The sequence below is a fragment of the Bos taurus genome, chromosome 11 (genome assembly GCF_002263795.3).
Source record: "Bos taurus isolate L1 Dominette 01449 registration number 42190680 breed Hereford chromosome 11, ARS-UCD2.0, whole genome shotgun sequence".
Taxonomy (NCBI): domain Eukaryota; kingdom Metazoa; phylum Chordata; class Mammalia; order Artiodactyla; family Bovidae; genus Bos; species Bos taurus.
In genome coordinates this window covers 47,443,243-47,459,118 of record NC_037338.1, presented here as the reverse complement: position 1 = coordinate 47,459,118, position 15,876 = coordinate 47,443,243, and the positions used below count along the sequence as shown (strand labels likewise).

The following is a 15,876-nucleotide window of genomic DNA, read 5'->3' as shown; positions in this document are numbered from 1 at the left end:
AGAGGATAAGATGGCTGGATGGCATCACCGACTCAACAGACGTAAGTTTGGGTAAACTCCAGGAGTTGGTGATGGACAGGGAGGCCTGGCGTGCTGCGGTACATGGGGTCACAAAGAGTCAGACACGACTGAGTGTCTGAATTGAACTGAACTGATGTCACAAAAAATTTTAAAACCATCAGTGAAGAACCATGGCCAAATCTCCTGAGTGCTTTGACTCTGCATATAAATCACTAGAGAAAAGCAAATTGGATTTCAGGTGGTCCTTCTAAAAACTGAAAACAAAATTCTTAACTACTGTCAAAAGTATTTGATTTAAATAGATAGCCAGTGGGAATTTGCTGTATGACTCAGGGAACTCAAACTGTGGCTCTGTGACAGCCTAGAGGGGTGGGATGGGAGGTGGAAAGGAGGTTCAGGAGGGAGGGGACATATGTATACTTATGGCTGATGCATGTCGATATATGGCAGAAATCAGTACAATATTATAAAGCAATTATCCATCCATTAAAAATAAATAATTTTTAAAGAAAGTATTAGATATAGAACCTAGGAGCACATGTGCTGAAGGTAACAGAGTGTACTTTAGGTTCATCATTCATTCTGACACACAGACACACACACACACATTTTAGCTTGGTTTATATCACTGTTCTTTTGAGGAAGTTTATAAATACCTAGTTAAGAGGAAAGAGTGGCAAATCAGATCTCTGTCCCAAGGCAACTCAACCTTCCTGCAGCTTACAGTTCATTCTAAAAATAATGTGAAACTCTTGTTTTTAATGGAACCATCAATCTCTCTTATCCTCTGGGAACTCATTTTTTTTCCTTAACACAATTGAAACATGACTAAAGCAACATAATAAGCTATTTTATATGCCTTTTTAGTCAGAAAAGGTTAAGGGCATCATCAGAGCAGGTTGAGAGGCAACAAGATATGTACCTAACGGTTGTGAATTTGTGTTATTTTTAAACGAATCCTTAAAGGTACTAAAAAGGGAAATAAAAAAATTCCTCTAGATAATTTATAAGGGTGTTTCATGTATTTGATGGTACCTGAGCCCTGAAGTTAGGACAATCTTTAGAAATTTAGTCCTATCCATCATTTTACAGAGAAGGAAATTAAAGCTCTCCTGAAATAAAGAACATGAGTTTGCACAAGCTCTGGGAGATGGTGAAGGACAGGGAAGCCCGGAGCGCTGCAGTCCATGGGGTCACAAAGAGTCAGACACGACTGAGCGACTGAACAACAGCAACAACAACTGAAATAATTTAGCCAAGTCACACAGCCAGTTAACAGCAGCATCTCAACTAGAACTAGCCCCTGAATCCTGGTGCATACTCCATACCACACAGACTACAAAGTTCCTGTGATGCTCTCACTTTATTATCACGCAAAAGTACATGTGACTCACAACCAATTCCTCTAGCACTAATAACTTTAAAAGTTTCTTTACCACTGAGTCACCTGGGAAACATCAGATCAATCACTTTAATAATCACTGCACAGAGGACTTTCCTCGTGGTCCAGTTGTTAAGAATCCGCCTGCCAATGCAGGGGACACAGGTTTGGTCCTTGGTCCAGGAGGTTTCTATAAGCCATCGGGCAGCTGAGCCCAGGCACCACAACTACTAAGCCTGCACTATAGGGCCCACATGCTGCAACTACTGAATCCCGTGTGCCTAGAGCCTGGGCTCTGCAACAAGGGAAGTCACTGCAGTGAGAAGCCCGTGCACAACTAGAGAAAGTCCACAAAGCAGTGAAGACCCAGTGCAGCCAAAAATAAATAAATAAATAGCAAAAGAATAAAAATAAAAAATAATCACTGCATAGAGAATTGGAGAAGGCGATGGCACCCCACTCCAGTACTCTTGCCTGGAAAATCCCATGGACGGAGGAGTCTGGTAGGCTGCAGTCCATGGGGTCGCTAAGAGTTGGACATGACTGAGCGACTTCACTTTCACGCACTGGAGAAGGAAATGCACTTCAACCCACTCCAGTGTTCTTGCCTGGAGAATCCCAGGGACGGGGGAGCCTGGTGGGCTGCCGTCTATGGGGTCACCCAGAGTCGGACACGACTAAAGCGACTTAGCAGCAGCAGCATAGAGAATATGTTCATCACAGCACTGTTTATAACAGCCAGGACATGGAAGCAACCTAGATGTCCATCAGCAGATGAATGGATAAGAAAGCTGTGGTACATATACACAATGGAGTATTACTCAGCCATTAAAAAGAATACATTTGAATCAGTTCTAATGAGGTGGATGAAACTGGAGCCTATTATACAGAGTGAAGTAAGCCAGAAAGAAAAACATCAATACAGTATACTAATGCATACATATGGAATTTAGAAAGATGGTAACAATAACCCTGTATACGAGACAGCAAAAGAGACACTGATGTATAGAACAGTCTTTTGGACTCTGTGGGAGAGGGAGAGGGTGGGATGATTTGGGAGAATGGCACTGAAATATGTATAATATCATATATGAAACGAGTCACCAGTCCAGGTTCAAAGCATGATACTGGATGCTTGGGGCTGGTGCACTGGGACGACCCAGAGGGATGGTATGGGGAGGGAGGAGGGAGGAGGGTTCAGGCTGGGGAACACATGTATACCTGTGGCAGATTCATTTTGATATATGGCAAAACCAATACAATATTGTAAAGTTAAAAAATAAAATTAAATAAAAAAATAAAAAAATAAATACTTACTATAAATAGTTTGTAAAAAAAAATTAAGAGATCACTGGTAAGCTCTTTTATTTTCAATCATCTATTCATTTAAATAATGTGTTGCAATAAGACATAATCCTTGGTAATCAAAAGACTCAAGTCATAATTTCATCCATAAAAATGAACTCTGTATGTATTCAAGTAAGGTTTATATAAGGTACATAAGATTTATTCTGATTCTAAAATTGTTATGATTTAGAAAATTATGTTTGAAATATATTCAAAGCCAATAAAAGTTTGAAATCTAAAAAAAAAAAAAAGAATACACCTTCTCTGGTCTTCTGGGTTTAATCTGTTTTATCTTCATACCACTCCTGATGAAAGTATGGAGAAACTGACACTCTAATAGAGGAGTCAACAAATGGAGACTTACTGTCACCTGGGTGGCTCCTGTTACATCTCCCCACGAGTTCCTTCTGCCTGCTGGGTTCTACCCAGTCCTTCTCTCTACACTATCTGCCCTAGCAAATGCTGAGCTTCAGACAAAGAAAATTAATTTTTCTCCCTAAAAGCTAAGGACTGTCATAAAATAGTCTATCAGATGCATTCAGAAGGGTACTGTCACGCTATGCATCTAATCTGGGGCATTTCAAATAGCAGTTTCTGTTCCTCTTTTGGTGGTGTGTCGTCCAGTTTCTGAACATAACTTCTAGAGGATGAGTGACGCACACCTTGCTGAGTAACGGGTGACCCAAGCCCACCTGTTCTCTCTCCTTGTTAATGTTTATAACCTTACCAATACTCTCCTAATACTTCTATTATATACTAGATCAGTTGGTCTCAAAGCACGGTCTGTGGATTCTGTCTCAAGTGCAGATGGTCAAGCGGTTTTCATAAGAAGGTGGTGCTATCTGCCTTTCCCTGGGGTGATATTTGCATTTACGGTGTAGAAGCAACAGTAATTAAAACTGTGCTTTAGCCTGAATCTAGCACCAAATCTGTAGTCCTGGAATCTTCACTTGTCACACACTTGTGACAAAATAGAAGGAAAAAAGTTTCACTCAAGAATGTTCTGATGATACCCCAACGTTCATTGCAGCACTATTTACAATAGCTAAGACATGGAAGCAACCTAGATGTTCACTGACAGATGAATGGATAAAGAAGTTGTGCTCCATATATACAATGGAATATTACTCAGCCATAAAAAAGGAAAGCATTTGAGTCAGTTCTAATGAGGTAGATGAAACTGGAGCCTATATACAGAGTGAAGTAAGTCAGAAAGAGAAAAACAAATACCATATATTAACGCATATATATAGAATCTAGAAAGACGATACTGATGAACCTATTTGCAGGGCACCAGTAGAGATGCAGGCATAGAGAACAGACTTATGAACAAAATGGAGGAAGGAGAGGGTGGGACGAGTTGAGAGAGCAGTACTGAAATATACATATGACCATATGTAAAAGAGATAGTCAGTGGGAATTTGCTGTATGATGCAGGGAGCTCAAATCTGATGCTCTGGGACAACTTAGAGGGGTAGGATGGGGAGGGAGGTGGGAAGGATGTTCAAGAGGGAGGAGACATACGTATGCCTATGGCTGATTCATGTTGATGTACGGCAACCACTGCAACATTGTAAAGCAATTATCTTCCAATTAAAAATAAATTTCTTTAAAAAACAGTGTTCTGATGAAACAATAAAAATTAATTTCATCAAGTTGTGACCCAAATACATACCTTTCTACTATTCTTCCCAACCAACCAGGAGGTATACATTAAGGACTTCAGCCACAAATGGAAGCATGTTTTGAGAAAAAGCAATTGTGAGACTGAGTTTTGAGCTGAACTAGCAGCACTGCTCACAAAGCTCCATTTTTACTTGAAAAACTGAAAGGAAAGCTATGATTATGAGACTTGGGTATCTGGCAGACATTTTCTCAAAAATAAACAAAGTGAACCTCTTACTTTGAGGAAAACAATTGACTGTGTTAATGATCAAATCTAAGTTGCCAAGTGAAAATTAGAATCTTGTAAAAGCTGCATCTTCCCATGTGAGCTTCCCAGTACTTAAAGGATTTTCTCATGAGATTGGTGGGAATAAAAAGTTTGACTTTATAAAACATTCTACAAGGAAATATGTCAACATTTGGAAGATCTGTGTAACTCAATGAATCAATATTTTCCCAATGATGTTAGAAGATCAGGCATGAGTAAAAAGCAAGACAGGCCAATGGATGTTACTGCAACAGAGTACAACTGCTCATTGATATGATTTCAGATTCCACAGGGCAACTAACCTTCCAGAAACTTTCACCTGTTCTTGTGTAGAACCAAAAAAGAATGACCACAATTATCTGAAAAGGCTACTAGAATACTCCCTTTTCCCAACTACCTGTGGATTTTCTTCTTCAAATAGCTCAATCAAAACAACAATGCAACATGGTGAAGGCAGAAGCATGCAGGAAAATCAAGCTGTTGTCTATTAAACTAGAAACAGGACATTTAAAACAAGAGAGTCCCATAACCAGTGCGAGTCTGATATTTGAAGCAGGGCACCCAGAACCAGTGCTCTGTAGCAACCTGGAGGGATGGGGCGGGGAGGGAGTTGGGAAGGGGGTTCAGGATGGAGGGGACACATGTACACCTATGGGTAATTCCTACTGATGTATGGCAAAACCCATGACAACACTGTAAACTAATTATCCTCCAGTTAAATAAATTTCAAAACAAAAAAACAAGAGAGCCCTAATAAACCACAGAAAATGGTAGGGACAGTGAGAAAATTGAATTGTAGTTTAAAAAACAGCTAATATAACTACTATAGTAAGAAAAGCTTCAAGGTTGACCGGCTGCTTATAATTTAAACACACTCAATGGCACTCAGGTTATCACAACTATTTGTCATAACATGCAATTTCTCTTTTTGTCAGTATGTGTATTTTAGTTTGTAAAAGCACACATGCTTTACACCACTACAACACACCAGAATGTTACCTCAGGCGTAAACAGCTTACAGTCTTCTGATTTTGCTCATCATCTTTTACGTCTAGTTTGAAAATAAAGCAAAATGTGCATGCCCAAGCATTATCCCAGGAGGACACAAATAAATGACTCTTCAGTCTGGGTAGTAATTCATTTGACTATGGCACCTGATTCAAAATTTGTAACTTAATTTATAATCAAAGTGCTTTTATATTAATAATTCACAACACAGAAGTTCACGATTCTCGACAGATGTTTTCAGCATCCTGCTGGATAAGCAGCTGGCACTCTGAAAGTCTACTCAAAGCTTAGCACATAGCAAGCGTGGAGGCTGGGCAGTGCCACATCCCTAAGTATCTGCCTGGGTGCTCCAGAACATAATTCAACCTGGGTTTCCTAGAGAGCAGTGGGGTCACTGATGCAGTTTTTCCATCCTAATGTTCCATCACCACTAATCAGGTCATTCTCAAGCCCCTCATGCTAGGTTTTTCCCAAACTTGGTACCAGCTTAAAGCTTTTTGAAAGGGGAAGATTGACAACGAAAGGGGAAAAAGAGGAGGACTTCCCTGGTGCTCCAGAGGGGCCTCCCTGGTGGCTCAGACAGTAAAGAATCTGCCTGCAATGCATGAGACCTGGGATCGATCTCTGGATGGGGAAGATCCCTCAGAGAAGGGAATGGCTACCCACTCCAGTATTCTTGCCTTGAGAATTCCACAGACAGAGGAGCCTGGCGGGGCTACAGTCCACGAAGTCACAAAGAGTCAGACATGACTGAGAGATTAACACTTTCCCTGGTGGTCCAGTGGTTAAGACTGCATGCTTCCACTGCAAGGGGCTTGGGTTTGATTCCTAGTCAGGGAACTAAGATCCCACGTCCTACAAGGTGAGGCCCAAAAAAAAAGAGAGGGGGTGGGGGCAGAAGGAGGAAGAGTACCCTAGTGATTATCCTCTAAGAACAAGGTAAAAGGCTGAGAATGTTCTGGAAAACAGATGACTGCTTCTATGTCAGCAGTCATAACTCAAAAGAGGGACCTGTTTTAAATGATTTAAACAAGAGGGTAGAGTGCCAGAAAAGGAGAGAGTCTTCATCTAAGTCTAGACTAAAGGTGAGAAAAATAAACTTCTGTCATTTAATTCCCCTTAACCTGTTCCTCTCATTGAGGTAGGTAGGCAATGTCGTGACTTTATCGATGCAGATGCTAAAGCTCTGAGGGGCTAAGTCACCTGCACAAGTTCAGGAGTCACGTGCCAGAAAAGTTTTGAAAGCAACTAATTGCAAATAATCCAATTTGTTTAAAATTACAAGAAAATTTCAGGTGAATTATATTTAAAATTAAGATGGACAACTGAGGGAACACATAGGGAATAATTTATGGGGTTTTGCAACATGTATTTCCAACTGTTAAAACACAGTTGTTTACATTTGTTTTATTATTCCTAGGGACCTCGTGATGATGATGATGATGATGTTAGGAAGAAGAAATTATGATCATGTTACAGCTCAGAAAATGAGCTTTACTGGTACAGCAGATAGTATCCTCAATTACTCATTTATACGATTAACTCATTTCAGGCCCCAAACAATCCTAAGAAGTAGGTGACATCATCCACCTCATTTTACAGAAGGGGGAACTGAGGGAAAGAAGAGCTAAGAAAATGCCTCCAGGGGACACAGCTTGCTAGAGACAGACACCCCCCACACCTAGGTGATCAGCTCCTGAGCCCCAGTCCTATAAGCAAAATCTACTAGTAATAGCAACAAGTGCTCATTTTAACTAAGTTTCCCTGTCGACACATAACAGAAAATACTCACCTCTGGTTTGCTAAGGCTGGATGACACCAAGGAACCAGACCCCACGTCCAAATCCCACTGCTTTTTCCCATGATTCTCAGGATCCAAGGCAGCAATTCGGCCATCTAAAGTGCTGATGATCACTAATGATCTGTAAAATTCAAAACGAAAAGGACAGAGTTAAAAAGATACCAAAGGCATACACTTAAAAGAAACCAGCCTCTCCTGGACTTCCCTGGTGGTCCAGTGGATAAGACTCTACCTGCCAGTTCGGGGGACATGGGTTTGATCTCCAGTCCAGGAAGACCCCACACGTCACAGTGCAAGTAAGTCCATGTGCCACAACTACTGAGCCCAAGCTCTAGAGTCTGTGCTCCACAACAAGAGAAGCCACCACAAGGAGAAGTCCATGCACCACAACAAGAGAAAAGCCAAAGAGCAGCAACAAAGAGCCAGTGCAGCCAATAAAGAATGAAAGAAAGAAACCAGCCTCTCCCCAGGGCTTTGTCTGTAAGGGCCGGGAGCAGGGGTACATCCCCATGAGACTTGTAGTCTTTCCACCTTGTCTTGAGCTCTCCAAGACAACCGCACTATGCCCTTTATCTGCTTGTGCCACTTATGAAAAGCCCCAGAATCCAAGGTCACTCCTCGTCCCCACACTCTAATCCCCACTTGGAACTCAACATACCCTGTTCTGTCCTTTACTCTTGTATTTCCCCAACTCCTGAAGCCTTCACCCTAAAACAGCCTCCCCTGAACGTCCACTCACCTTCTTGCTCTAAAAGAAACCTGATGACACTCCTTCAGAAGCTATGAGAATTTTTTTTCTCCATCACCCTTACCACGTCCAGTGATGGGATAAGTGTAGTCCTCGTACCGTGCTACCATTTCTAGACTATTTTCTTTCCTTCCTCTCTAAAAACCCTCAGGATCAAATCATTCCATCCATTACCCCTCCTAATAATTGTCTTTTGATCTTTGGGTCGCTGGCTCCATTCCTTGGGAATTCTGGGATCCTGGTTCATTGTCACTATTAACACATTCTGTGGGTTTTCATGATCTGTCCACCTTGCCTCAGTCATTCCCATGAACAGACCTAAGACCTTGTCATTACCTCTCACAACTTCTCTGTCCCACTGAAATTTTAAGCATCCAACCCCAAGCCACCAACTCTTCTTTTCAGCTCACCTCCTCTACTTCTCTGACCCCACCAGAATCTATTAGCTATTGATCCTACCACTGTTACCCTGAACTTCACTACCATTATGCCTTTACTTTTTCCTTATCCAGTTTTTCATTTTGGTTTTTTCCTTAAAGCCAAGATAGTTTTTATTTACTTGACTGCACCGGTCTTAGTTCTCACATTAGGGATCTTTGCTGCCGAGTGTGTGATCTGGCTCTCTGACCAGGGATTGAACCCAGGACCCCTGCATTGGGAATGCTGTCTTAACCACGAGACTGCCAGTGAAGTTCCTCTTATCCAGCTTATATTCCACATCTTTCATCTTAGGCACTTCCCTGCTCATGCCTTCAATTCCCTTTTTCCTCTCCTACACATCACACTGGACTAGCAGAACTCCAACCTGAATTAAACTCAACTTTCTGCCTTTGCTCCATCTTGCATCTGTGCGGTTGAAGACAAACATAACCATGCTGACAGGTCTCACTTTTATTCAATTACCATCAACATCAAAAGGGCTACAAATGTTGTTCCACAATCATAATATGGTTCCTAGTCTATCCTCTCCCACTGTCCCAGGTTAACTATTTCATTCTGCCTTTGTCCTCAGACTTCCTACACTACTTCTTCCAAGCTCATGCATCCGAGGGACTAGGCCTCCTAGATAGGTGTTTACTAACAAAAACAGAAATAATCAAGAGATCCCACCATCTCATCTCTCTGTGTATCAGCACTTGGACCCATGAAATCCCCTTCGCCTCCTAGTACTGCAAATGAATTGTCCACATTCCCATCCACTCCCAACACTTCCACTCAGGCAACAGGTCTTTCCCCATGCATATGTGAGGACTATTTCCTCAAAATCTTTCCTCTTGCTTTCCCATCAATTATTTCCCCTCTAACACGGCACTCCCCACCCCCAGTCATCAAACCTGCTACTATTTCTCCCAACTTAAAAACCAAACCAGATTACACATAACCATCAACTCTCCCTGCTCCAGCTTCCAATCCATTGCTTGCCCCACTTTGGAACAAAGCTCCTTGAAAGAGTTGTTGTGTAGTCTTAGTCTCCAAATCCTCTCCCCACTTCCTGTACTGAACTATTTCTAATCAAGTTTTTGTCTCTACCCCTCCATTGAAAAGGCTTTAATGGAACTCACCCATGCCTTTCACAGTGACAAATCCCATTCACTTGACCATCCAGTAGCACGTGACCAGCCACTTCTCCTGCTCTCTATCAGCTACATTTTTTCCCCCTAGTTTACTGGCACTTTTAAAAAAAATTGTAGCTGATTTACAGTATTGCGTTAGCTTCTGGTATACAGCAAAATGATTCAGTTACATATATCTATGTTCTTTTTCATATTCTTCTTCTTTTTGCTTTATTATAGGATATTGAATGTAATTCCCTGTGTTACATCAAGAAGAACTAAAGAGCCTCTTAATGAAGGTGAAAGAGGAGAGTTAAAAATGCTGGCTTAAAACTCAACATTCAGAAAACTAAGATCATGGCATCCAGTCCCATCACTTCATGGCAAATAGATGGGGAAACAATGGAAATAGTGACAGACTATTTTTTGGGGCTCCAAAATCACTGCAGATGGTGACTACAGTCATGAAATTGAAAGACACTTGCTAAGTGTCTAAGAAAAGCTAAGACTAACCTAGACAGCATATTAAAAAGCAGACATTACTTTGCCAACAAAGATCTGTATAGTCAAAGCTATGGTTTTTCCAGTAGTCATGTATGGATGTGAGAGTTGGACTATAAAGAAAGCTGAGCGCTGAAGAATTGATGCTTTTGAACTGTGGTATTGGAGAAGACTCTCAAGAGTCCCTGGGACTGCAAGGAGACCAAACCAGTCAATCCTAAAGAAAATCAGTTCTGAACATTCATTGGAAGGACTGATGCTGAAGCTCCAATACTTTGGCCACCTGAATGTGAAGAGCCAACTCATTTGAAAAGACCCTGATGCTGGGAAAGACTGAAGGCAAGAGGAGAAGGGGACAACAGAGGATGAGATGGCTGGATGGCAACACCAACTCAATGCACATGAGTTTGAGCAAGCTCCAGGAGATGGTGAAGTACAGGGAAGCCTGGCATGCTGCAGTTCATGGGGTTGAAAGGAGTCGGACACGACTGAGCCACTGAACAACTCTGTGTTATACAGTAGGATTCTATCCATGAACAGAGGAGCCTGGCGGGCCCCAGTCCATGGGGTCGCAAAGAGTGGGACACCACTTAGTGAATAACACACACATTAGGACCTAGTTGTTGATCCTCCATCAGCCACCCTTCACACAGCTTCCAGAACACCATTCTCTCCTGATCATTTTTTCTCCATTCTAAGCTTCCTTTCTCAGTCTCGTTTCCTGGTTGCTCCTCATCTCTCCTATCTCCAAAAATATTCTCTACTTACATGTACTTTTCTTTAGTGCTCTCCTAGATTAAAATATCATCTATTCCTGGTGGCTTAGAAAGTAAAAAATCCACCTGCAATGCAGAAGACATGGGTTTGACCCCTGGGTTGAGAAGATGCCCTGGAGAAGGAAATAGCAAACCACTCCAGTATTCTTGCCTGGAGAATCCCAGGGACAGAGGAGCCTGGTGGGCTGCCATGTATGGGGTCACACAGAGTCAGACACAACTGAAGCGACCTAGCAGCAGCAGCAACAATAACGACGTACATCTGCAACTTCCAAATTTATATTTCTGGTTCTAGGCCCCTTCCCTGAACTCTGGGCATACATATCTAACTGCCTGCCAGATTCGGACTGTGTAACAGGCTTCTCAGTGTCCACATATCTAAAATCAATATCCCCAGACTGATTCCCCCAATTCCTCAAACACATGGTGCGTAATTTTCCCTCAGATCTTTCTGGAACATACACCCCAGGTACATGACAAGCTCTCAATAAATATTTGTGGAATGAAAAGATGTGTTGAACAGTCCTTCTAGGAATTTGTTAGGTGTATTTGTCTACTTCTCAAAGATGATACAAATTCCAAGCATAGACAGTTATGTTCCTGGTTTGGATTATAAAATGCTACTTTTATCTATTCTACTTCATATACGATATATAGAAATTCAAAGTAAAGCTACAAGTTGACCAAGACAAACCAGTTCAAGTAGTCTCCTTTGAAACCTTTCAAAGAAAATAAGACAAGCCAGTTCAAGTAAATTCCTTTGAAACCTTTCAGAGAACTTACTCATTTAGCAAATGAATAAATTTATCAAGAGAATAAAAGTGTTAATATAATTTAGTTCCCTATCTATACCAAGGGAACATTTCATGCAAAGATGGGCTCGATAAAGGACAGACATGGTATGGACCTAACAGAAGCAGAAGATATTAAGAAGAGGTGGCAAGAATACACAGACGAACTGTACAAAAAAGATCTTCAAGACCAAGATAATCACGATGGTGTGATCACTCACCTAGACCCAGACATCCTGGAATGTGAAGTCAAGTGGGCCTTAGAAAGCATCACTACGAACAAAGCTAGTGGAGGTGATGGAACTCCAGTTAAGCTATTTCAAATCCTGAAAGATGATGCGGTGAAAGTGCTGCACTCAATACGCCAGCAAATTTGCACAACTCAGCAGCGGCCACAGGACTGGAAAAGGTCAGTTTTCATTCCAATCCCAAAGAAAGGCAATGCCAAAGAATGCTCAAACTACTGCACAATTGCACTCATCTCACATGCTAGTAAAGTGATGCTCACAATTCTCCAAGCCAGGCTTCAGCAATACGTGAACCGTGAACTTCCAGATGTTCAAGCTGGTTTTAGAAAAGGTAGAGGAACCAGAGATCAAATTGCCAACATCCACTGGATCATGGAAAAAGCAAGAGAGTTCCAGAAAAACATCTATTTCTGCTTTCTTGACTATGCCAAAGCCTTTGACTGTGTGGATCACAATAAACTGTGGAAAATTCTGAAAGAGATGGGAATACCAGACCACCTGACCTGCCTCTTGAGAAACCTATATGCAGGTCAGGAAGCAACAGTTAGAATTGGACATGGAACAACAGACTGGTTCCAATTCAGAAAAGGAGTTCATCAAGGCTGTATATTGTCACCCTGCTTATTTAACTTCTATGCAGAGTACATCATGAGAAACACTGGGCTGGAAGAAGCACAAGCTGGAATCAAGATTGCCGGGAGAAATATCAATAACCTCAGATATGCAGATGACACCACCCTTATGGCAGAAAATGAAGAGGAACTAAAAAGCCTCTTGATAAACATGAGAGAGGAGAGTGAAAAAGTTGGCTTAAAGCTCAACATTTAGAAAACTAAGATCATGGCATCTGGTCCCATCACTTCATGGCAAATAGATGGGGAAACAGTGGAAACAGTGGCAGACTTTATTTTTCTGGGCTCCAAAATCACTGCAGATGGTGACTGCAGCAATGAAATTAAAAGACGCTTTCTCCTTGGAAGGAAAGTTATGACCAACCTAGATAGCATATTGAAAAGCAGAGACATTACTTTGCCAACAAAGGTCCATCTAGTCAAGGCTATGGTTTTTCCAGTAGTCATATATGGATGTGAGAGTTGGACTGTGAAGAAATCTGAGCGCCAAAGAATTGATGCTTTTGAACTGCGGTGTTGGAGAAGACTCTTGAGAGTCTCTTGGACTGCAAGGAGATTCAGCCAGTCTGTTCTAAAGGAGATCAGTCCTGAGTGTTCTTTGGAAGGAATGATGCTAAAGCTGAAACTCCAGTACTTTGGCCACCTCATGCAAAGAGTTGACTCACTGGAAAAGACTCTGATGCTGGGAGGGACTGGGGGCAGGAGGAGAAGGGGACTACAGAGGATGAGATGGCTGGATGGCATCACCAACTCAATGGACGTGGGTTTGGGTGAACTCTGGGAGTTGGTGATGGACAGGGAGGCCTGGCGTGCTGCAGTTCATGGGGTTTCAAAGAGTTGGACACGACTGAGTGACTGAACTGAACTGAATTGAATTTATGAAAATAAGATTTTGCCATACTATGCTATGCTATGCTATGCTAAGTCACTTCAGTCGTGTCCGACTCTGTGCGACCCCATGGATGGCAGCCCACCAGGCTTCCCCGTCCCTGGGATTCTCCAGGCAAGAACACTGGAGTGGGTTGCCATTTCCTTCTCCAATGCATGAAAATGAAAAGTGAAAGTGAAGTCACTCAGTCGTGTCCAACTCTTAGCGACCCCATGGAATGCAGCCTACCAGGCTCCTCTGTCCATGGGATTTTCCAGGCAAGAGTACTGGAGTGGGGTGCCATTAAGAAAAGGAACAACTGGACTTCCTTCCCCACACATTATCTTGCATTCTAAAGAGATCTACTGGGAGTTGGAGAAGAAGGATAAAGTAAGTCAAAAAATTATATCATAAGGAAAGGTATAAAAAATTCAAACCACCATGGAAAAGAAAATGAAAAATAATATACATATATGTATATATAATTGAGAATATTATATACTTACAATTGAGTGAGTCACTTTGCTGTATGGGTTCAATCTCTGGTCTGGGAAGAACCCAGATGCTGCAGAGCAGCTAAGCCCATCTGTCATAACTACTGAGTCCACGCTCTAGACCCTGCAAGCCATAGCTACTGAGCCTGTGTGCCACACGTACTGAAGCCCGCGTGCCTAGAGCCCGGACTCCACAAGAAGAGAAGCCACAATAAGAGTCCAAAGCACTGCGGATGGCAAGCAACCCCCTGCTCACCACAACTAGAGAAAAGCCCAAGCAGCTACGAAGACAAAACAGCCAAGAATAAACATTTCTTAAAAAAAGATGCATATGTCTTATGTAAAGATTATGCTTTTTAAAATAAACAAGATATTTTCAGAAAATAAGATATTTTCAGATGATGAATTGTATCTAGAGGGTATGTGTGAATTCAAGCAATAAGTGAAAGAAAGAAAAACATGCAGGCAGGAACAATTAAGTACATCATGCTCTTAACTGGTTATTGATATTAGTATCAAATTCTTAGATCTGTATGGCGTATCCTTAATTCTTTTTAACTCTTCTTAATGGGAATAACAGAAATTTCCATAAAAAACCCTGTCAATTCTTCTTGCACGCTCAGGTATGTCCAACTCTTTGCGACCCCATGAACGTAGCCCACCAGGCTCCTCTGTCCATGGGATTTCCCAGGCAAGAGTATTGGAATGGGTTGCCATTTCCTTCTCCAGGGGATCTTCCTGACCCAGGGATCGAACCTGTGCCTCCTGCATCTCCTGCACTGGCAGGTGGATTCTTTACCACTTGAGCCACCTGGGAAGCCCATGTCAGGTGTCCAAAAAAAAATTCATTATCCCCACTGCTATAATTTATGGGCTGGGTCTTAAGCACATCACTGGAAGAGGGCTTTCCCTTCTGCTGCTGCTGGAAATAAGTAACAGCTGGAGGGCAAAGAGATACTTAACAGAGTTACATCTTATCACATTCTTGGAGAGAGATGCTCTGAAATACTATTGGTTGAGAGCCACATGAAGGAGACAGACACTGCTGAAAAACAGTCCTCCAGCTGAGGTCAAAATAAGATCCCCTTTCCTCAAAAACAAACAAACAAACAACCCCCCAAAAAACAGGGAGAATCTAAGGCCATTTATCTCCCCATGATCCACTCTATTTGGCAGTGTCTATGAACGAGATGAAAAACTCTTTAACTTATTTAAAAATCAAAAGAACTACACAGGCAGCATTTCCAGGGGAAAGAATCAGAGCTTTGAAGTCAACCCTGTGTGCCCATCCCCACAGCCCTGCTGTTGTTCTGCTCATGGCTCCATTCAAATTGCTTTTTCATGGATAAAACAGGACGATTTCACCCAGCTCAGCATAACTCAAATTGACCTGATTACCAAAATAATCTGGAGTGCTTGTTAAAAACCAGTGAAGATTCAGAGGTTCCCTCTGCAGAGGGGTTTCAGAGATGGTGGCTTAACAAGTACCTGAAGTGAGTCTCAAGACCAGTCCGGCAAAGAGTGATTTACCTCAAAGGGCGATTGCCTGGGAGTAAAAAAAAAAAAAAATAATAATAATAATCCATTACCTGGATTAAGATGGCCTACTAATCAACGCTATCAGCAAACTCTATAAATTTCTCTCACTTACAGGCTGCTTCAGTTTACAAAGTCATTTGTTTGGGTGATTCAGCAGCAAGCACTTTCTCTCACTCATAGTGTGATTCTTCAAAGCCCCTTTCAAGAAAGGTTTGCAATGACCTCTCTTGAGGCC

The 15,876-nt window shown here is 41.9% G+C and overlaps 1 protein-coding gene across 1 annotated transcript in view; it reads right to left on the bottom strand.

Moving 5' to 3' along the window:
- EIF2AK3 (eukaryotic translation initiation factor 2 alpha kinase 3) overlaps positions 1 to 15,876 on the bottom strand; it is an 81,789-nt gene that overhangs the window by 56,623 nt on the left and 9,290 nt on the right. Inside the window, exon 2 of the mRNA NM_001098086.2 lies at positions 7,483 to 7,612. Within this exon, the coding sequence (NP_001091555.1) occupies positions 7,483 to 7,612 (130 nt within the window). The remainder of the gene's footprint in view (positions 1 to 7,482; positions 7,613 to 15,876) is intronic.